This window comes from Carcharodon carcharias, chromosome 20, assembly GCF_017639515.1.
Source record: "Carcharodon carcharias isolate sCarCar2 chromosome 20, sCarCar2.pri, whole genome shotgun sequence".
Taxonomy (NCBI): domain Eukaryota; kingdom Metazoa; phylum Chordata; class Chondrichthyes; order Lamniformes; family Lamnidae; genus Carcharodon; species Carcharodon carcharias.
This window is the reverse complement of record NC_054486.1, coordinates 108,018,431-108,041,957: the sequence shown is the minus strand read 5'-3', so window position 1 is coordinate 108,041,957 and position 23,527 is coordinate 108,018,431. Positions and strand designations below refer to the sequence as shown.

Below are 23,527 nucleotides of genomic sequence, written 5' to 3'. Positions count from 1 at the left end.
TGCACTGCACATGTGCAGCCAGTTCCCAGCTGGCGCTTGTACAGAAGATCCGAGTTCCCAGCCTAAAGATGGTAAAAGACACCAACTGCGCATGTGAGGCCACTTCTGCATGCACAGAAGGGTGATGGAGTTCCAATGTCTGAGCGTTCGAGTTTCATCACACCCTATACAGACAATGGGAAAACTGCTCAGAATGCTGCAATACACTGAATTTTGCATTCCACCAAGTGGTTGAAGATAGGCACTCAACCCCCTGAGGAGCATGAAAGACCCTATCCCCTGCTGTTTCACACTGCCCTGGGACTTTTTAACTGTTTCTGAGGTAAGACCTCAAAATTTAATTATCTGTTGTAAAACAATAACATGAGCAAATAGAATTTCTCTGGAATGTATAATCAGCGAGGTACTTCAAGGGCTTTACCAAGCACAGTGGTTGTGGAAACGAAGTACCACCTTCACATTGAAGATACCCTCCATTCATGTTGTGTGGCACTACCACCATGCTAAATGGAATAGATTTTGAACAGACAAGGAAACTCAAGACTGGGCATCCATGAGGCGCTGTGGGCCATCAGCAGCAGCGGAATTGTAGACAAACACAATCTGTAACCTCATGTTCATGGACAGCTTCAGTATCTGGGGAGTTGTGAATGGTACTGAACATTGTGCAATTATCAGCAAACATCCCCACTTCTTACTTTATGATGGAAAGAAGGTCATTGATGAAGCAATTGAAGATGTTTGAGCCTATGAAACTAGCCTCAGGAACTCCTGCAGTGATGTTCTGGGACTGAGATGATTGACCTCCAACAACCACAACCATCTTCTTTTGTGTTGGGTATGACTCCAACCAGTGGAGAGTTTTCCCCCTGATTCCCATTGACTGCAACATTGCTAGGGCTCCTTGATGTCATGCTTGGTCAAATGCTGCCTTGATATCAATGGCAATCACTCTCACCTCATCTCTTGAGTTCAGCTGTTTTGTCCATGTTTGAACTAAGGCTGTAATGAGGTCAGGAGCTGAGTGGCCCATGGCGGAACCCAAACTGAACTGAGTAAGCTACTGCTGAGTAAGTGCCGCTTGATCGCACCGTTGACACCATTTTCCATCACTTTGCTAATGATCAAGAACAGACTGACAGGGTGGTAAATGGCCGGGTTGGATTTGTACTGATTTATTTGTACAGGACATACTTGGGCAATTTTCCACATAGCCAGGTAGATGCCAGTGTTGGAGCTGTACTGGAACTGCTTGGCTAAGAGCACAGCTATTTCTGGAGCACACACCTTCAGTACTATTGCTGGAATGTTGTCAGAGCTCAAAGCCTTTGCAGTATCCAGTGCCTTCAGTCATTCCTTGATGCCATGTGGGATGAATCAAATTGCCTGAAGACTGGTTCTGAGGCGGAGGTGTCCTCCAATTCTGGCCTCTTGCATATACTCAATTTTAATTGCTCCATCATTGACGGCTGTACCTTAAGATGTCTTGGGACTAGGGCTCCCTCCCCAAGTCTCTCCACCTTTCTATCTCTTTCTTCCTTTTACTTATTCCTTAAACCTAGTCCTTTGAACAAGCTTTTAGTCATCTGTCTAAATTATCTTCTTATATGATTTGGTGTCACCTCTAGATTGATTATTTCTGGATTATTAGCTGAGCCATGTGCAAATTGGCATAGGACAAATAAGGTTAGAGAAATGAATGCGTGGCTCAAAGACTGGTGTTTGGATAAGTGTATTCCAGTGCATGGATCACTGGCACCAGTATTGGGGAAATTGGAATCTGTACCATTGGGACGGTCTACACCTTAACAGTGCTGGAGCTGGTGTCCTCACGAGACACATAACTAGGGAAGTAGAGAGGGTTTTAAACTGAATAGTGGGGGCAAGGGATCAAATTTGGGAAGATGTGATAAACCAAAGAGTAGAGACAAGGCAAGAGAGGAAAGTATTAATATGGAAAATGATAAACAGACTGTGACAGGAAGGAACAGAGGGTACAATTCTAAGAGTAAATCAGCAGATAAGGCTAGATGCTACAAAAATAATAAAAGGACAAAACTAAAGACTCTGTATCTAAACGCACATAGCATTCAAAACAAAACAGATTCGCTAATGACTGCACAATGTTCAGCACCATTTGCAAATCCTCAGATACTGAAGTAGCCCATGTCCAAATGCAGCAAGACCTGAACAATATCCAAGCTTGGGCTAACAAGTGACAAGTAACATTCACACCACACAAGTGCCAGGCAATAACCATTTCCAACAAGAGAGAACCTAACCATCACCCCTTGAATTTCAATGGTATTACCATCACTGAATCCCCCACTATCAACGTCCTGTGGGTTACCATTGACCAGAACCTGAACTGGACTAGCTATGTAAATATTGTGGCTACAAGAGCAGGTCAGAGGCTAGGAATCCTGTGACAGGTAACTCACCTCCTGACTCCCCAAAGCGTATCTACAAGGCACAAGTCAGGAGTGTAATGGAATACTCCCCACTTGCCTGGATGAGTGCAGCTCCCACAACACCCAAGATGCTCGACACCATCCAGGGCAAAGTAGTCCACTTGATTGGCACCACATTTACAAACATTCGCTCCCTCCACCACCGATTCACAGTAACGGCAGTGTGTACCATCTATGAGATGCACTGCAGGAATTCACCAAGACTCCTTAGACAGTACCTTCCAAACCCATGACCACTACCATCTAGAGGGACAAGGGCAGCAGATAGATGGCACACCACCACCTGGAGGTTCCCTTCCAAGTCACTCAGACTCCTGACTTGGAAATATATTGCCGTTCCTTCACTGTCGCTGAGTCAAAATCTTGGAACTTCCTTCCTAACAGCACTGTGGACTGCAGCAGTTCAAGACAGCAGCTCACCATCATCTTCTCAAAGGCAACTAGGGATGGGCAATAAATGCTGGCCAAGCCTGAGAAGCCCACAGCCTGTGAATGAATATAAAAAAAAGATGAATTGATAGCGCAAATAGAAATAAATAAGTACAACCTGATAGCCATTACGGAGACGTGCTGCAGGATGACATAGCTTGGGACCTGAATATTGAAGGGTACATGACATTTAGGAAGTTAGGAAAAGGTGGACGGGTGGCTCTGTTAATTAATGATGGTATTAGCACATTAGAGAGGAATGACCGAAGTTCAGGTGACCAGGATGTAGAAGTGGCTTGGATAGAGATGAGGAATGAGAAAGGCAAGAAGTCACTTGTGGGAGTGGTTTATAGGTCCCCTACTTGTAACTACACTGTAGGACAGGATATAAAGGAAGAGATAATGGGAGCTTGCCAGAAAGGTACATCAATAACCATGGGGGATTTTAATCTACATATAAATTTGAAAAATCAGATGGGCAAAGGTAGCATAGATAAGGAGTTCATAGAATGTTTTCAGGATGGTTTCTTAGAATAGTACATTCTGGAGTCAACCAGAGAGCAGGCTACACTAGACCTGGTATTGAGCAACGAGATAGGATTACTTCATAACCTCTTAGTGAAGGCACCCCAAGGTAGCAGCAATCAAAATATGACTGAATTTTGGTGCGTCCAAGACGAGTATTTTAAACTTAAATAAGGGCAATTATAAGGGCATGAAAGCGGCACTAGCTGAAGTGAACTGGCAAATGAGGTTAAGGGGTAGGTCGCCAGAGGTTCAGTGGCAGATATTTAAAGGGATATTTCAGAAAACACAGGATAGATATGTTCCGTTGAGAAAGTTAAATTCCAAGGGGAGGGTCCATCATCTGTGGTTAACTAAAAAAGCGAAAGACAGTATCAAACTTAAAGAAAAAGCATATAATTACACAAAGACGGGAGGCAGGTCAGAAGATTGTAAAAAATATAAAAAACAGCAAAGAATGACAAAAAGATTAATAAGGAGAGAAATATTACAGCATGAGAGAAAGCTAGCTAGTAAAAAAAGAGAGTAAGAGGTTTTATGGATATTTAAATAAGAAAAGAGTTAAAGTGAGCATTGGTCCTTTGGAAAGTGTGTTTAGGGAATTAATAATGGAAAGTAGGGAGATGGCAGATGAATTAAACAGGTATTTTGCTTCAGTCTTCACTATAAAGGACACAAGTAACATCCTGTAAATAGCTGTAAATCAGGAAATGGAAGGGAGGGAGGAATTTGGGAAAATTACAATCACCAGGAAAGTGGTATTAAGCAAATTGTTGGGGTTTGGGCTGACAAATCCCCAGGTCCAGATGGACTTCACCCTAAGGTCTTGAAAGAAGTGGCTATTGAGATAGTTTTGGTTTTAATTTTCCAAAATTCCCTAAATTCGGGGAAGCTTCCATTAGATTGGACAATAGCAAATGTAACTCCTTTATTCAAAAAGGGAATGACACAGAAAGCACTGAAACTACAGACCAGTTAGCCTAATATCTGTCATAGGGAAAATGTTGGAAGCTATTATTAAAGATGTTATGGCAGGGCACTTAGTAAAATTCAGGGCAATCAGGCAGAGTCAACATGGTTTTATAAAAGGGAAATCATGTTTAACCAATTTATTGGAGTTCTTTGAAGGAGTCACATGAGCTGTGGATAGAGGGGAACCAGTGGATGTACTGTACTTAGATTTCCAGAAGGCATTTGATAAAGTGTCAAATTAATGTGAAAAATAAAGGTTCATGGTGCGGTGGTAACATATTGGCATGGATAGAAGATTGGCTAGCTAACAGGAAGCAGAGAGTTGACATAAATGGGTATTTTTATGGTTGACAGGGTGTGACAAGTGATGTGCCACAGGGATCAGTGCTGGGGCCTCAACTTTTTACAATTTATATAAATGACTTGAATAAACGGACTGTCTTTTGCTTATCTTTGTTGTGCTTTTCCCCCTTTATTTCTGTCTCTTTTGCCTGTACTTCTGTTCTAATGCAAAAAAGGTTCTTTGGTGCTATCCACCCAGCCGAGTATCCATATATATTAATCTGTTCCTCATCCCACCTCAGGAACATAAAAATCCAACATATTTCTAATATAGTCCAAACAATCCCTAAACTTGTACAAATAGCAATTTTCAAATGTTTCTAGTGTCCAAAAAAAGGGTAAAAGTAAACAAGATTATGATTGACTGCTGGAATGGCAAAACAGGAATTACTAAGGCGAGCCAAACATTGCTGAGTGTTTTATTGGACATCTGCAATTAAGGGTAGTTATATTTTAACTGTTAGGAACTCAGCACTGTTTTTGTTGTTGCAGAGTTCTATTTGCTTTGTACAACACATGTTGGCTGATAAAAAAAAGTTTAAAGCTTATCTGACCTGACAATATCTAGTGCTGCTGTGAGAGGCTGAGGTCATCCAATGAGCAGAACAAAGTACGCAGTCAAGATCTTCGTTATAGAATCTTTATTTTCACAGGTCCAGTTTGCTGTGTTCAGGCTCTGAACGTGCCTGTGTGTCACTGGTTGTTTTCTTTTACTTAAGCTAGAACCAAAGGCAAGTATGGCATGTGGTAATCACAGGCATGACTGGGGGTGGCAAGTCCTTGCCCTCCTTATTCCCATTATATTTCCTGCACTGCTAGTGAAAAGTCACCCCCAGTGCTTAGATTTCAAGCCCCCCTTCCGACCAGTGAATGGTCTGTCATTCTGTGCCATGTACAGTCAGTTTGGTTGTTGTGACTCCACCAAAGATAGGGAAATCATGAATCGTTTCTACAGAATTGTTGATAATTTTGACTACTCTCTGTATGCCACGTGTGCTGTATACATCCAGGATATTCTGTGCGGGGTAAGTGACTTTAATTGGATGTTACTAATCTATAATTTTGCCTCCTCCAGACTCAACTACTCCAGTTTCTCACAAGCAATCTCCCATCCTCCACCCTCCATAAACTTGAGCTCTTCCAAAACTTTACTGCCCATCTCCTAACTTGTAACAAGATGCACTTATCTATTACAAACATACATATATACAAGGTACAAATTAGGAGCAGGAGTAGGCCACTTGGCCCCTTGAGCCTGCTCCACCATTCATTAAGATCATTGCCGATCTGATTGCAACTTCAGCTCTACATTCCCACCTACCCTTGATAACTTTTCACCCCCGTGCTTCCTTTTTACCCCTATCCTCGCTGGCTCATAGTCTGCAACAATGCTCAGATTTGAAATTCCCATTCTTGAGTTCAAGGTAGATTAACTGAGTAAGGTAGAGTGCCCTGTTTCTCTCCTTCACGATTTCTCATATGCCTCGTGTGACAGAAAAAGGTAGTCACACTAGGCGGTTACATAGGATTCAATATTAAACCCTAAAGTCAGTGTAGGAATCAGATTTTATATTGATATTTAAATGTTATTTAGTTACTTTCCAATACCTTTTCCCGAGCAGTCTGGTTTGCATTATGAACCTAGGTGTCAGAGGTGGAGGCACGGAACCACCTTTGCCTCTCAGAGGATGAGGCCTTCATTTATTTCTGACTGGGCTGGATTTTAACCCAGTTTCCAGAGATAAAATGTCTAATAGAACAATGAATTAACATACTCCCATCAGACATAGGAATTTGGCTCAAATAAAAACAGAAAATGCTGGAAGTACTCAGCAGATCTCATAAAAATATCTTTTCTGAAAAAACAATGGGAAAGAAACTGCAGTTTCATTTTGAAGGTTTTTAGAAATGCAGTTAAATAATTTTGCTTGTTATTCCATGTGCAGTACAAACAACATTTACATTTTTGAACTTGAGGTTAGAGTAAAAACTTAAAAATCCTGCTCCAGAACAAGTCCTTGCAAATCTTAACGACATGAGACAAGCCATTCCCAGAAAACCCTGATTGGCAAACTCCCAACAGGCTCATTAAAGGCACCTCCCCATAGAGGTGGAATGTGGTTTGTTGATAGAATAATTAAATATTAAGCAGCACGTGCAATTTGGATCAATCATTTCTGTGTGTGGAGGTTGTGCACGACTACCACTCGCAGATTGCACATTTAAAGGACAAAATCCACAATTTTGATAAGATAATGGAATGTAGTCCATGATTTATTACACACATTGGCAGTGGGGAATAATAAAATTGACCCTATAATGGATAGAGTAGTGGAAATTTTATGGCCTTCTGTGCACCCCCTCCCCGCGGCAGGAAGCACATAAAATAAAATGGGTGCCCAGCCCACAGCATTCCCACCCACCCCTGTGTCCACCATATTACGTTGGTGAGTAAGGCTTCAGGCAGTCCTACTGACACGTACCTGGCCAATTAATGACCAATTAAGGGCCTCATTCTGCCTCTGCCACATTAATATGTGCGGGCTTGGCCTAAATAGCCAAGTGGTTATGGTACTGGGTTTGTAAACCCAAGATCAAGGGTTCAAATCTCACAATGGCAAACTATGAAACAATGTAACTTCATCTGAAACAGATGGAAACAGGTTTACTCAAAAGAGTATCAAGGGTTCAAATCTCACAATGGCAAACTATGAAACAATGTAACTTCATCTGAAACAGATGGAAACAGGTTTACTCAAAAAAAAAGAGTATCAAGGGTTCAAATCTCACAATGGCAAACTATGAAACAATGTAACTTCATCTGAATAGGAACAGATGGAAACGTGTTTGTACTCGAAAGAGTTACAAGTTACTTCTAAAATAGAATTAATCTGTGCGGCTTGGAAAGCCTGAATAAAGGAGGCCTGTCCACTACTTTTGCAACTCATGCTAAGGCCGGAAGGAAGGACTGGTACCTCCTTCCGGGGGATTCCCTGTGCCCATTGGGGGTAATCCTCAAAGATGGTACTCCCCCACTTTGTGCCTCCCCCACCAGCCCTTAAAACCCAACTCTGTATCCCCTCCCCCATCTCACTAGAGTCCTTGATCCCTCCTTGACCAAAATCCCTGGACTTAGCTTTAAATCTGCATTCTATTCTCGAGACTCCATTGTAATACCTGCAGCGGCCATTACTGTGTTCTGACACTACTGGAACTACTTCAAGGACAGAGCTTCCTCTGCCTGAGGGGCTGAAGCTTGTTAAGGCTTCCCCCAGCATATTATCACTGTGGGGTAGCTCGTTTTAAAGTCCCCAACTTTTCTACTGGGCAAGGGGGCGAAGAATACACTCCCCCACGCCATCCTGTAAAATTCACCCTTTAGAGTCATTACAATCTGCAATGGGGGAAATGTTGGACCTCTCAAGATGGATGAATTAATTTGCCACTGACCTTGCCCCTTTGTAATTACATCTTAATAAATGTCATGCCTATTAACAGTCACCATTTTAATGTTGACGTTTAACTAAATGTTCTGCCAGGTCTTGATGAAACAAACATTCAAGGCAGCCTGCAGTTTATTTACCACGCAGATGTTACAACACACAAAGTGCTGTAGGTAACTTATTAACAACTGCACATGAGTATGTAGATGTCTCACTGTGTACCCACACACAATCCCATACACATCCAGCTGTGCACAATCCCATACACATCACACTGTGTGTAACTCCAGCTGTGCACAATCCCATACACATCACAATGTGTGTAACTCCAGCTGTGCACAATCCCATGCACATCAAAATGTGTGTAACTCCAGCTGTGCACAATCCCATACACATCACACTGTGTGTAACTCCAGCTGTGCACAATCCCATACACATCACAATGTGTGTAACTCCAGCTGTGCACAATCCCATACACATCAAAATGTGTGTAACTCCAGCTGTGCACAATCCCATACACACCACAATGTGTGTAACTCCAGCTGTGCACAATCCCATACACATCACACTGTGTGTAACTTCAGTTGTGCACAATCTCATACACATCACACTGTGTGTAACTCCAGTTGTACACAATCCCATGCGCATTGTTGTGATATTGTGCCTGCTTGAATTGTAATGTAAACGTGTTCAGCATAGTAAGGGTTAATGTGGGACTGGAGAATAGCACCACCCATGATATGTTGTTTGGTCATACGGTATACTCTCAGAGAACAGTCTATGAGCAAAGCTCTGTAAGTAAGCCAGTCTGCATGGTGAGCTGCTCCTTGCAAGATGGTAGCCTAAGAAATGTAAATAGTTAAAGACAACCAATAAAGGCCTCATGTTTAAACATTCAACTCTGCAGCATCTCACTGAGACATCTAAAGAACCCATATTACAACACACATCATACTTTTGGTGAGGTATTCTTTACACAATCCCAAAAAATAATCTCAGTAACTCACTGGCCAGATTTTGCAGTTATGGTGCTGACTGTTAACCTTGCTAACAGCTACCCAACATGTTTTCACAAGCTTCAGAGCAGAATTTACTTTAATCCAGCATCTGATCCAATGCAGGGCCTTGATAGAGAATCTGTGACATCTGTAAGGCACAAAACAGCAAAACTCTTCAACAAATCAGATTGAAAAATCCTCACGCAGGGACTAAACCAGGAAGTATAAAGCAGAAAATATAAATTAGATTTAAAACATGTACAGAAAGGAAACTAACAATTAGGAAATACAGATGGGATTAATAGGGAAGAAAAAGTTTTTAAAAATTTGCTAAAAAGTCTCCAACACTGAAGGAAGGCTACAGGGATGGAGTGAGGGGATGGAACTGACTGCTGTATTCTACAATGAGCTGCCCTAGACTCAATGGGCTGAATAGCCTCTTTTTCTGTCGCAATTACTCTATGACTTCAGGCTGTTCAATATCCTTAGTGCTCTTGGCAAAGCAGGTAGGGAGAAACTGTTCATATTTTCAGCAGGGTTGATAAGCAGATGACACCGGTTTAAAGTGATTGGCAAAAGAACCAGAGGCAACATGAGGGATAATTTTTTTACACAATGAGTGGTTAGGATCCATAATGCACTGCCTGAGAGTTTGAGGAGGCACAATGAATCATGGCTTTCAAAAGGAATTGGATGATTGTTGAAGAGAAAAACCTGCAGGGCTATGGGAAAAGGCAAGAGGGCGACTAGCTAAGTTGCTTTCGCAGAGACATGATGGGCAGAATGGCCTCCTGTGCTGTAACCATTCTATAGATTCTATAATGGTGAGCACTGTTAGCCTGATCGTTATGCTTATGGTAAAATCCGGCTACTGTCCCACACACAGTACATTATAGGTAACTCACTGTACACAATTTCATACACATACTGTAAGTAAATCACTCTACATAATCCCTTATGCATTATATTGTGGTTACCCACTCAATAGACAATCCCATACATATCATACTTTAGTTTACTCACTTCATAGTTGCTTAATGCCACTCAGCAAATCCCTTCACTCAGCACTGCTCAGGACACCTTCTGATGTTGTGAGTGAAAATCGCTCCATACTGTGGCTGGAATACTTCACAGGATCAGGAATTCGTTCCCACGCTGTAACTGTGCTCAATCCTTTGGACCAGCAGCAGGAGGCAGGAGACAGCAGTGGTACTTGGGAAAAGTGTGGCTTTATGAATTCTGGGTTAAGGGAGAGATGGATAACAGTATGAATTTGGGATGAAGAAGGAGAAGAAGGCACGAGCTGAGATCCAGGGGAAGAACATGACAGTGCCAGCACCAACCTAGAAAGAGGGGGAAACAAGTATGTAGCTTCACCCTCTTAACTCCCAACTCATCAGGTCTCTGCCACTGGTGTTATATCCTGCATTATGTTTCATGCACCTATTGCTTGACCCACTCATCCTCTTTTGACTTGCCATTCCCCAGTGCATCGAATTAAAATTCTTTGTCCAAATTTTCAAATTTCTCCATAGGCTAGCTCCAATTTACTTCTGCATATTCTCCAATGCTATATAATAAGGGGGAACATTCTACTTGTCATATACATTGTGCTCCATTCTCTTCATTCTAGGACTTCAGCCATCATTTTCCTGTACTTCACCCAAGTTGAAAAAACCTCTTTACAATGGACCTCTTTGACAATGTCTTCTGTCACATTTCCTAACATTTCTCCAACTTGCTCAATGCCTTCTTGCCTTTGCAAAGCACCTAGGGAGACTGCTGCCATGAAATATATTTATGAATGTAATTTATTGTTGCTGACATGGTATTTACTTGACTGTGATCTGTTTTCCTTTGCAGGAATGCTCTCCATATGCTGCTCATTTATATGATGCAGAAGATCCAACAACCCCAGTGAGGCAGTTGCTTGGTCTTTGTGGAGAATACTGCATTGATTTCTGGAATAAATGCAAGACAACTGTGGGTTCCTTAGTGGAAGACAGAAAGCTCCTGGACCTTGTACCCAACAGAAACAAATTCTGTGAAGTCTTACAACTACAGGACCCAGATTATTGCTACCCCCGTGTGCTGTCCAACAGCAATCTGACGAAAAACCTTGGGGCGGTGGTGGCTGGTTCTGATGGTTGTCTCCAGCTGTGCCTGGAGGAAATTGCAAATGGTCTGCGGAATCCTGTTGCTATGGTACATGCGAATGATGGAACTCATCGTTTTTTTATTGCAGAACAAATTGGCATTGTATGGGCATACCTGCACAACCGGGCCAGACTTGAGAAGCCATTTTTGAACATTACTCAGGCGGTCTTAACCTCTCCCTGGGAAGGGGATGAGCGAGGTTTTCTGGGTCTGGTATTTCACCCTAAATTCAAATTCACAGGAAAGGTCTACGTATATTACTCAGTTGAGGTGAATTTTGAAGAGAAGATCAGAATCAGTGAGTTTAGAATTTCTTCCAATGACATGAATATGTTGGATCATGGTTCTGAGAGGTAGGTGCAAATAATTACAGTTAAACTGTATATGCAAACATTATAAAATCCAAAACAAAAAAAGGTCTACACTGGCATACATTTGACTCCAGACCCACAGCAATGTGGTTGACCCTGAACTGTCCTCTGAAATGTTCAGTTCAAGGACAATTACGGGTGGGCAATAAATACAGGCTTTGTCAGAGACGCCCACATCCCATGAAAGAATAAAGAAAAAGAATCCTTCCCACACTGTGATTGTGTACAATCCTTTGGACCAGCAGCAGGAGGCAGGAGGCAGCGATGGTGCTTGGGAAAATTCAATCAACCCAAAGCATTCTACCTAGAGTCCATATATATCTGCAAGACCTAGACCGAAGGAAGTACACAAGCATATTCCGGGGTTGAGGGAGGAGGGGGTAAGAAATTGACCAGCCATTTAGAAAAGCATTTCAAGGTTGAGCATTCTTCTGCTGCCGAGACCACTCAGCATCAGGTCCATTGACACGCTTGGAGTCTGGCTTCTTAAACAATTATGCCCACTCAAGCATCACAAATTCCTGATAGTGCCACTGATTGCTCCTTTTAACCCCTCAGACGCAGACTGCAAAATAATCTAAGTTTCATGGGGCTGCATAACAGTTGGGTGACTGGACAAGTTAGAAGATCGCCATGCGAGAGGTGGGCATGGTAGAGTTACTGAGGGAGATGCTCAAAATCCCTTGCTTTGTAGTTATTCAGGCTTTGAGCAGTAACCCTCATGGTTCAAGCTAACCATGCAGCCTTGGAGTGCAGGTTAGGATAATACCCTGCACCTGAGCTGAGAGCACAGGATGTAGTTGAATAGCCGAAGCTATCGCCACTCGGTCATGTGGTGTGGGGCTTTGGTCAGGCATCAAGCGAACTAAGCACTGGTGATCCAAGTGGTGGCTAGGATTCTCTGCCATTCGTGAAGGGGCCTTAAGATACAGCCAGAGCCAGAGACTTAACCAAAAGAGGTCCTTAGGAGATACATACTGACCCTCACATCTCTCTCTTTGATACTGCAGTGAGGAAACCACCAGGAACATGGAGCCTGGTGCTCTCACTATCTGCCTCATTGTTTATAGGCAGGATAGAAGAAGGAGAAGAATGCGATGGAGGCACCTGCCTCGGCAAAGGGAGAAACACAACCTTCAAGATGAAGGGGCAGCAGGGCCTTGTCCACACGTAGAGGAAGATCCACCGAGGGCTGTCATTCGTGGGCACCTCACTAGGCCCAGGGTATATAGACAGCACTTCCTCTTCTTTGCAGACAGGCTCGAAGAGGTGGATATAGGAGGTGCTGAAAAAGACAATGACCATCTGCTAGAGGATCTTCTAGACCTTGGTTAGCTTTTTCTGAACAGCGTTCAGGAGAATGAGGCTTTTGCAGAAGCAGATGATCTGTTGGAAGAAGAGGTCCTAGATCTTGCTGCACTCTTTGACTTCACTGCCAATGCCCCTGAAGTCTCTGTTGTCTTTCTCGAGGAGAATCATCCTTCTGTTGAAGAAGGTAATAAAGAGGTGAATTTGTCTACTTACTCCACTGAATCCACCAATGACATGCAAAAACAATTACTTGGAGCCAACAAAAAGCTATCCAGGGAGAATGAACACCTTAACTCAAACCAATAAAAAAAATTCAGAGCTTATTAATTTGTGCAAATGTAAGCTGCAGCTCACACTTGAGCCCCACCAGAAAGTTATTATACATTCAAATCTTCGTTCAATAAAGAAGCAGAGGCCCAAACTACAGAACTCCCACAGCTGAAGAATACTACGCAGGAACTCCATTTGGATCCTTGTCTTGGGGTTTATTCCATTGTTGATGATTGTGCAGTTCTACTTTCTCATGCTAATCTTGCAATCCCATTTTCTGCAGAGGAGCAGTCTCACACTGAAGCAAGTGTGGAAATGATACCACTACCTACAGAAAGTAGAAATCCTACTCTAAGGTAGTAGGGAACTATTTTTTTGGTATTCTGCAATGTCTTCAGGATATTCTTCATTTTTCTTTTTTTCCACCCAATTCAGTCATGTCTCAGGTTTTGAATACTCCTCTCATCTCACAGCTGCAGTGAATGATACAGCTGTGAAGTTCTTCATAGAAATTGAAAATACTTCATTTTCTCAAGCCAATGCTTTCACTTTTCTCCAGTGTGTAATGCAAAGGAATTTGATTCAGAAAGAATGTCAGTTTGTTGTCTTTTTCAAAGGGTTGTGATCATCCGAGTCCTGAAGATTTCTCTTGAATCAGTTTTCCCTTAATTGGTTTTCACAGCCTTTGCAGTCAGGTTGCTGTAAGAGTCAAGCCCAGGAACCAGCTATCCCATGAGAAGCTGCTATCCCACTCCATTAATGTGTTTGTCTTCCATGGAGAAGATAGTGGAACACGTATGTCCAACAGATCCTCCAAGAGAGCCGAAAACACTGTTGGATATTGACGCCTTTGGTGACAGTGACTTAGAGGGGAGGAGCTAGGAGTTGGATGGAAACTGGAAGCAGCACACGAGGTTTACAGACAGTGGCTATGTAATATAAATAGTTTTACAAAAGAATTAAACAGTTTTGATATTATATTTGGGGAGATATAGAGTAAAGGGTTAATAGTTATGTTAATGAGACAATGATATTGGTGATGATGTAAGCATGACATCAAGAGTCAGATGATCATGAGGCTTTGAGAGAACAAGACACAGGATAGATTGTGTCCATGGGACCATGTACTTATTATGAAGTCTTGTAAATAGTATGACTGAATAGTTTCTCAAAAAACTATATATTAACTATCACAAGTCACTCATAGAATGAGGGAAACCTGATTGAAACACAATTGTACAGGTCTCTGATGAGACCACACCTGGAACACTGAATGTAGTTTTGGCCTCCATATTTAAGGAAGGATATACTTGATTTGGAGGTGGTACAGTGAAATTTAATTAGGTTGGTCCCTGGAGTAAGGGATTGTCCTATGAAGAGAGGCTTAGTAAATTGGGTCTATATTCTCTGGAGGTTAGAAGAATGAGAGGTGATTTTGTTGAAACATACAAGCTTCTGAAGGGGTTTGACAGGGTCAACTCTGAGAGGTTGTTTCACCCTGGCTGGGGAACCTAAAACACAGTCGGAAGATAAGAGGCTGGTCGTTTAGGACTGAGATGAGGGGAAATTCCTTCACTCAAAGGTCTGTGAATCTTTGGAATTCTCTGTCCCAGAGATTTGTGGATGCTCCATCGTTAAATATATATAAGGCTGAAATACACAGATTTTTGGTCTCTCAAGTGATGTGGGAGTGGGCAGGGAAGTGGAGTTGAAGCTGAAGATCAGCCATATTCGTATTTAATGGCAGAAGAAGCTTGCCGGGCCATGTGGTCTACTCCTGCTCCTATTTCTTATGTTGTTATGTCTTTTTCCTCAATCAAAGATTCCCCCCATCTGCAGTTGGCAGAGGCCTTGACCATATCCATCCTATTTCCTGCAATTTTATTCTCAGTCCTTCCCTTTCATTCCAGACCATGATAGGGTTTCCTGGTCCACATGTTCCACCCCACCATCCTCCATATCAATGGATTATCTTCTGCCATTTCCGCCATCTCTAGCATGATGCCATCACCAAGCACACCTTTGCCTCCCTTCCCCTTTCTGCATTCCAAAGGGACCATTCCTTCCACAACACGTTCGTCCTTTCCTCAATCATCCCCAATAACCCCTCCCCTTCCCATACAAATGTAGAAGATGCAATACCTGATATTTTACTTACTGTCGCCTCACTGTCCATGGGCCCCAAACGCTCTTTCCAGGTGAAACAGTGACTTAGGTGTACTCTTTTTAATTTATTATACTGTATTCACAACTCATGATGTGGTTCCTATTATGCAATGCCACAAACAAAACCAATAAAGAGCCTAACTTTTGTTTCTAAAGAATTGATTATTTTCTAAGTTATTGCCAACTTTCACCAAATGTTCTAATTTTACAGGATCATTTTAGAAGTAGATGAACCAGCATCAAACCATAATGGAGGCCAACTCCTTTTTGGGGATGATGGCTATCTCTACATTTTCACTGGAGATGGTGGAATGGCTGGTGATCCGTTTGGGAAGTACGGAAATGCACAAAACAAGTAATGTATTATTTCTTGCATTCATTATAGTTTCAGCAATATTTTTCTAAAAGGAGCCACGTGACAGGATTATTTTATGAAACATTTAGTTGAATATGGCAGAAGCATAGAATAGATTCTAGTGGGTCAGCCATTTGTTATATACCCTGATATGATTTTCATACATACATACAAGTTACAGCACAGAATCAGGCCTTTCAGTCCAATTGGTCTGTGCTGATGTTTGTGTTCCACAATAGGCTCCTTCAACCCTGCTTCCTCTCATCCAACAACATATCCTTTTATTCCTTTCTCCCTCACGTATTTATCCAGCTTGCCCTTAAAGGCTTCGCCTCAACTGCTCCATGTATTGGATAGTTCCACTTGCTGGAAAAAGAATTTTATCCTCAATTCCATAATATCTTTATTATTGAGCATGCTAAATATATGACTCTAATTTTGTACTTCCCACAAGTAGAAATATCTGGCAGGGGCATGGGAACCAGGAGCTAACGTCAGAGAGGATAAACAAGATGCACAAAGAATCGGGAGAGAAAGATAGTAGAGCATGAAACGGTAAGGTATTGCTATTAGATTGTGCCAGAGTAAGAAATAATGCAATAAGGTCTAAAGTACATTTTCAGTGCATGTATGTGAAAAGCACAGAGTATTGTAAATAAGGTTGGTGAGCTGTGGGTAGCCACATAGGAGTTAGATGTTGTGGTAATAATGGAGACCAAGCTCAAGAAACGGATCCGAAGAAGAGTCATACGGACTCGAAATGATAACTCTGTCTCTCGCTCTCTCTCTCTCCACACATACTGTCAGACCTGCTGAGTTTTTCCAGCATTTTTTGTTTTTGTTTCAGATTTCCAGCATCCGCAATATTTTGCCTTTATCAGAAAAGGGCAGAACTAGGTACTAAATGTTAGAGTCATAGAGGTCTACAGCACAGAAAAAGGCCCTTCAGCCCATCTAGTCTGCACAGGTCAAACAAATACCTAACTGTTCTAATCCCATTTTCCAGCACTAGGCCCATAGCCTTGTATGCCATGGCATCACAGGTGCACATCCAAATACTAATTAAATGTTATGAGGGCTTCTGCTTCTACCATCCTTTCAGGCAGTGAGTTCCAGATTCCCACCACCCCCGGGTGAAAAAATTCTTCCTCACATCCCCTCTAAGCCTCCTGCCCCTTACTTAAATCTATGCCCCCTGGTTATTGATCCGTCCACCAAGGGGAAAAGTACCTTCCTGTCTATTCTATCTATGCCCCTCATAATTTTATACATCTCAATCATGTCCCCCCTCAATCTCCCCTGCACCAAGGAAAATAAGGAAAATTCCTGGATAGTAGGTCTTCAGGAAAGATAGGGAAGGAAAGAAAGGAGGAGGGTGGCAGTATTGATTAAGAGTAAAATTATGTTGATTAAGATATTATGCTGAAGAGGTAGAGAGAGAGGGATGGATGATGTCCCAGAAGTGTCAAGTACAGAATCTATTTACTTAGAGCTAATAAACAATATAGGTACCATTACACACTGTGTGCATTCTATAGACCTCCGCCTTGTGGGAAGGATATAGATGAAAACATTAGCAAGGAAATTACAGAGAGGTACCTAAACTATAGTTACAATGAGGGACTTTAGTTATCCTAATATCAGCGAGATAGTAATAGTGTAAAGGACAGAGAGCAAATTACCAAAGTGTAGTCAGGAGAATTTTCTACATTAACTTGTTCCCAGTTCAATGAGGAAGGAGGCATTGCTGGATCCGATTTTAGGGAATGAAGTGGCACAAATGGATTAAGTGTCAGTGGGGAACAATTAGGCGATAGTGATCATAGTATCATAAGTTTTAGATTAGCTAGGAAAAGGGCAAAGAACAAACCAAAGTAACAATAATTAATTGAAGGAGAGCCAATTTCAATGGGGTGAGAATGGATCTGGCCCAGGCAAACTGGAATCAAAGAGTAGCAAAAAAACAAATTGAATGGGCTGCCTTTTAAGAAGAGACTGTCTAATACAGTTTACGTACAATTCTAAAGGACGTGCAAGAGCTGAGGGACCTGGGAAATAGATACAGAAATCATTGAAGGTGGTATGGTTGAGAAAGTGGTTAATGATGTAATATGCCTTTATGAGGCAGCAGCATGCCATTACAGTATAAAAGGCTGGGATTTTCTGGCCCTTTCACAGGCGGGACCCGCCACGGGCAAGGAGGCTCATCAGCCTCCATTGACTTGCGGCGGGACTGGAAGATCACGCCGGTGGGCGGGTGCAGAAAATCCCGGCGAAGGTGTGGGGCTGGAGAACAGTACCATCCATGATATGATGTAGAGAGTCACATGATTGGAGACTGGAGTAGAACCTGGAAAGAGCCAGTATGGAAACAGCACCCATGCATGGCAGCACTTTGGATTTGTAAATAGTTATTGGTTAACAATGAGTGGTTTATGTTCAACCATTCAAGCCTCCAGACCTCTTGGTGATACACCAAACAACTTTTACAACAGTTATTACAGCATATGGGATCTTAGGCTTTATAAATAGAAGGATACAGTACAAAAGCTGGGACGTTATGATGAATCTTTATAAAACACTAGTTTGGACTCAACTGGAGTATTGTGTTCAATTCTGGGCATCGCACTTTTGAAAGGATGTGCAAGCCAAGAGAGGGTGCAGAACAGATTTACAAGAATGGTTCCAGGGATGAGGGACTTCAGTTATGTAGATAGATTGGAGAAGCTAAGTCAGATCTCTTTAGAGGAGAGAAGGTTGAGAGTAGATTTGATTGGCAAAAGAGGCAATGGTAATATGAGGAAAACCTTTTTTACACTGTGACTGGTTAGGATTTGGAAGGCACTGTGGTCAAGGAAGATTCAACCATGGCTTTCAAAAGGGAATTGGATAATTGATGAAAAAAAGTTGTGCGGCTGCAGGGAAGAGGCAGGGGAGTGGGACTAGCTGAGTAGCTCTTAGTGAGAGCTAAATGACTTCCTTTTGTGCTCCAAACATTCTATGATTCTATGAAAAGAGCCCCAGGCTGTCAAAGCTTTCCTAATAGCTATGACCTCAATTGCCAGAGCTGCTGATGTGCATCTAGTTTGGTATGAGTACAGACTGAAAGATCAGTTCATGAAATGTACTCAGTAGATCAAAGGTCATATTAATAAAGGGAGTTTAAAAAATCATAGCCAGACTTAACTCGTATTTTGTTTTCTTTCCCTCTTCCATTAAATGCTCTGGCTCTATTGGACATCTGTGACTAATAATGATGATATTAATTTCAGCGTTTGCTTGGTGTGAGTTTAAAGGCTTAAACATTGGCATAAAGACAATGTTCCTGTTGAAAAATTTTAAAAACATTTAACTTTTTCTTAATTGAAACACTTATTTCCTTACACTGGACGTGGCTCAATTTGAGGGTCATTTGTCATGATGGATAATACAGGCACCAATGCTTAACTTAACAGTTTAAACAACAACTTATAAAAGCTTATAATTTATAATAATTTAACAGTTTACAGCTTCTGATTATTTAAGTGATATAACACCTAGGTTGCAAATCTTTGGGTGTTTATTTGTTCATTTGTAAAGTAGAAGTCAGGTGACAGATATCTAACCACCTTTTGTCATGAAACATTGTTTTTGCATGTCATTGAAACCAATAGTTCCTTTTTTCCCAACTTTCTTGATTTAATTTTCACAGAAAAGTTCCATCGTCAGAACTCTCATAATGCAGGTAATTTAGCAGGCAAGGGTTAAAAAGTTTTTTTTAAAAGCTGTAAGTGCTTTGAAATCTGAAATAGGACGTGGAAAATGCTGGATATATATGGCAATTCTGCCAGCATCTGTCATAGAGGAATGTTTTGATGTACATACTTCGTGGCTTCAGCTTTTCAACCAGTAGAGTGACCTTGCAAATGCAACTGGTGCAGTGAGTGAAAGAGAAGTAAGAACTTGAAATTAAAAATAGAAAGCCTTGTGTTTTATATAGCACTTTTCATGACCACCAGACGTTTCAAAGCACTTTGCAGGCAATGAAATACTGTTGTAATGAAGGGAACACAGCAGCCAATTTGTGCGCAGCAAACTCCCACAGGCAGCAATATGATAATGATCAGATAATCTGTTTTTTGTGCTGTTGATTGAAGGATAAATGTTGGATAGGACATAAGGGACTCACTCCCCTGCTGTCCTCCAGAACAGTGCCTTTGGATCTTTTACATTCTCCTGAACAGACAAATGGGGCCTTGATTTAATATCTCATTGCAGCACTCACATTTAATATCTCACATTGCAGCAATCCCTCAGCACTGCACTGAAGTGGCAGCTTTGATTTTTGTTCTTAAGCCCTGGAGTGGTATTTGAACCTAGAGCTTTGTGACTCAGGCAGGAGTGCTACCAGCTATTAGTCATGGTTGACGCACAAATAAATAGCAATTGTTGAAATTGTTATGTTGAAACTCCCATGAAAGTTGAATTTCACCCCAATGTTCTTTTACGAGTGTCTGTAAACTATCAAAATGTAAAAAGCATCTCTGCAGCTCAAACTCGTATTCCTCCTTTGGCATTGCTCCATAGGGAGCAATTAACTGTGGCATCTTTACTGACACCACATTTGAGATCAGTTATTTCAGCACAGATCACAAATTAAGCTGTATAAATGTTAAACATTGTGCTGCTTTGGTTACCACACATGCAGATTCTTCCTAATTCCCCTTGACCCATCTAAAATGATGTTATGTTACAAAGAGGGAAGACATTTCTGGGGTTGTGCTACTTAGAGCAAAGGCGATTGAGAAATTTGATAGAGGTTTACAAAATTCTGACAGGTTTAGACAGCATTGACAAAGAAAAGCTGCTCCCATTAGCTGATGCAAAAGGAATAGGGGACATAGGCCTGAAGTTTACGCTCCCCATTGGCAGGATTTTAGGAGGGGTGGCGAGAGTGTGATATTGAAGGGACGGGATTTCCTCTGGGATTCCGCCCACCCTGACCACACAGCGATTTTATGTTGGGGTGGGCAAGGCCTCAGATGGGAAGCCCACCCTTGCCCCAATTGAGGCCCTTAATTGGCCAAATAATGGCCACTTAAGGGCCTTTTTCCACCCAGCCTCAATTTTCAGGCTGGTGGGAAGATTGAGCCGCCGTTGGGGAAGCCTGAAACACATCAAAGTTATATCCAGGGTGGGGGATGGGCGCCTCCGTCAGAAGCCCCCTTCTGAAGTCAGGCTCCCTCCCCCTTAATGTCTGGTGGCCTCTGGACCTCCCTCCCCCCAGCCTCTCCTCAAGACCACTCATGCACCTCCTTCTTGCCACCCTCCCGCCAGGCCTTCCCTATCCTCGATGCCCTAGGACCTCTTGAACTTACCTGGGCATCCAGTTTCCAGACTTAGTCTCTAGTGTCTTCTCGAACTTCCTCTTCTACCCCCTGCAGCGCTGTCACTGCAGGGACTGGAGAGTTGCTGGCCAACCAGATTGGTGAGCAGTTCTCTAATGCATGTCTTCCTCCTGAGTGAGGGGCCGAATCTTCGGATGGCGGGAAACAAGATGCCACCATCCTAAAAATTCAGGTCACAGATTTCAGGTCTTGTCAAGAAATTTGGGGGGAGATGTGAGGAAGAATTCCTTTACACAGTGATTGGTAATGAACCCACTCTGTATGAGGTTGAGGAGTGGAGTTGATGAAATATTTCAGAAGGAAATTGGATAGGAGCCTAAGGGAAAGAAACTTTCAGGGGATAGAATGTGGAAATGGGACTGAGTGGAATTTTATAGAGAGCTGGCATGGATCTAATAGGCTGAATGGCCTCCTTCTGTGCTATAATAACTCTATGACTGAAAATATTTCAGGAAATCTGACATACCGCATCTTTATTCAAGTTTTTTTTTGTCTAAATCTTTCTTCCTTGCTTGAATAATGGTTTAGTACTTCCAGATTTTTCTCCTTTAAATTACCCTTTTTCTCTGTTTTTCCTTTATCTCTTAGATGAACATAGATGCACATAGATAAAAGATTCAACCTTCTCAACCATAAAGGAAATATTACACAAGGAACCAGCATGTAAAGTTTCAAATACTGAAGTTAAATGTCATCATTGCAATTTAATCTATGTCTCCACACCTCTCCAGGTCAGCCTTACTGGGCAAAGTGCTTCGGATTGACGTCAACAATAATAATCGTGGTCCCCTTTATAAGATTCCACCAGACAATCCATTCATCCTGGATCCAGATGCACGGCCGGAGGTTTATGCCTATGGTGTACGGAATATGTGGCGATGCTCTGTGGATCGTGGTGACCCTCAAACAAAGGATGGAAAAGGAAGGATCTTCTGTGGGGATGTCGGACAGAACAAATTTGAGGAAGTAGATATTATTGAGAAAGGAAAAAACTATGGCTGGAAAGCGAGAGAGGGGTTTTCATGCTACGACAAGAAGCTCTGTGCAAATTCCTCCCTGAGTGAGAAACCATTTTTTTTAATGCTCATCTATGGTCCTTAAACCCACATAAATCTTATCATCATCAGTATATTTTCAGACAGATCTCTGAACACCTTCATCCAAATCTTTGTGATCCAATTTCTACTGTCCTTTCAGTTCTCTGGAATGTTCTACAACCCCAATGTTTAACTGTCCTTTCTCTTTAAGGACGCTGATTGACCTGCTTTATATTTTTAGCAATTTCTGTTTTGATTTCACCATCTCAACACTTTTCCCAATGTATTCCTTCACTGCCCTTTGTTGATGATTCATTCCATAACTTCATTACGCTTTGGGTGAAAACTTTTTGCTTGACTTACCTCCTTTCTAACTTCTTCTGCCTGGTATTTAAGTACCTTATCAGATGGAGCGATTGGAAAAGCAAATTTATGAAAACAATTCTATAGTAAATAATGAATTGTCAAATTTTGTGGCCATTTATAAAGAATCATGGATTCTGTGTCTAAGGACAATGTACATTTAGTTAGCATCTTTGACAGAGAAGAATGTACTAAGGTGTTTCATGTTGGGATGTTGATGGTTACAGAACTTGCCTGTTAAAGAAGTCTTCATAGTCTTCTGTATGTTAACTGCAAGTCTTTATTAACTACTTGTAACTATATACAACTACACAGTAATATAGTAAAGGGTACAGGCATGGAGCTATCACCATCTTAGGTCTTAACACATCTCTGGCCAACACCACACTGACTCCAGGTCTAGATCATGTGCCTTCTTACATGACCGTGTGAACAGCACTGTTCTCAGTCTCACATCTCTGTGTACATCAGACCCTTCTACTACATTTCACAGGAGGAAATTATCGTGAATATATTATAGAGGGACAACCTTTTAATTGGCATTTACCTCACTGATGCTGTGGGATTTTGCATACACAGATTTAGTACCATATTTCCCTACATTAGACCAATGATGGCACTTCCAAGGTCCTTCATTGGCTGTGAAGTGCTCTAGGATGTTCTGAGGTCCTGAAAGGTGCTACATAAATACAAGTTCTCCCTTATTAATTAGTTTATTTCTGTTTCGAATTTATAGGCCTGAAGGCTGAAAAGTGGTGTTCTTAATGTTGTTTTCTTGATTGAGCAAGTTGGGCCAATACGCGTTGGAGCTTAGAAGAGTGAGAGATGATCTTATTGTGACATATAGGGCAGGATTTTGCTCTTGGCAGGGGTGCTTGGCGGCAGCAGGCGGGGGTGGTTGGGAAGCCGACATCTGTCCGCGATCGGCTC

The 23,527-nt window shown here is 41.9% G+C and overlaps 1 protein-coding gene across 1 annotated transcript in view; it reads left to right on the top strand.

The window, feature by feature from the left end:
- The window catches only part of hhipl1 (HHIP-like 1), a 45,545-nt gene that overhangs the window by 4,556 nt on the left and 17,462 nt on the right, over positions 1–23,527 (top strand). The window contains exons 2-4 of the mRNA XM_041214229.1: positions 11,044–11,690; positions 15,667–15,810; positions 21,929–22,257. Of these exons, the coding sequence (XP_041070163.1) occupies positions 11,044–11,690; positions 15,667–15,810; positions 21,929–22,257 (1,120 nt within the window). The remainder of the gene's footprint in view (positions 1–11,043; positions 11,691–15,666; positions 15,811–21,928; positions 22,258–23,527) is intronic.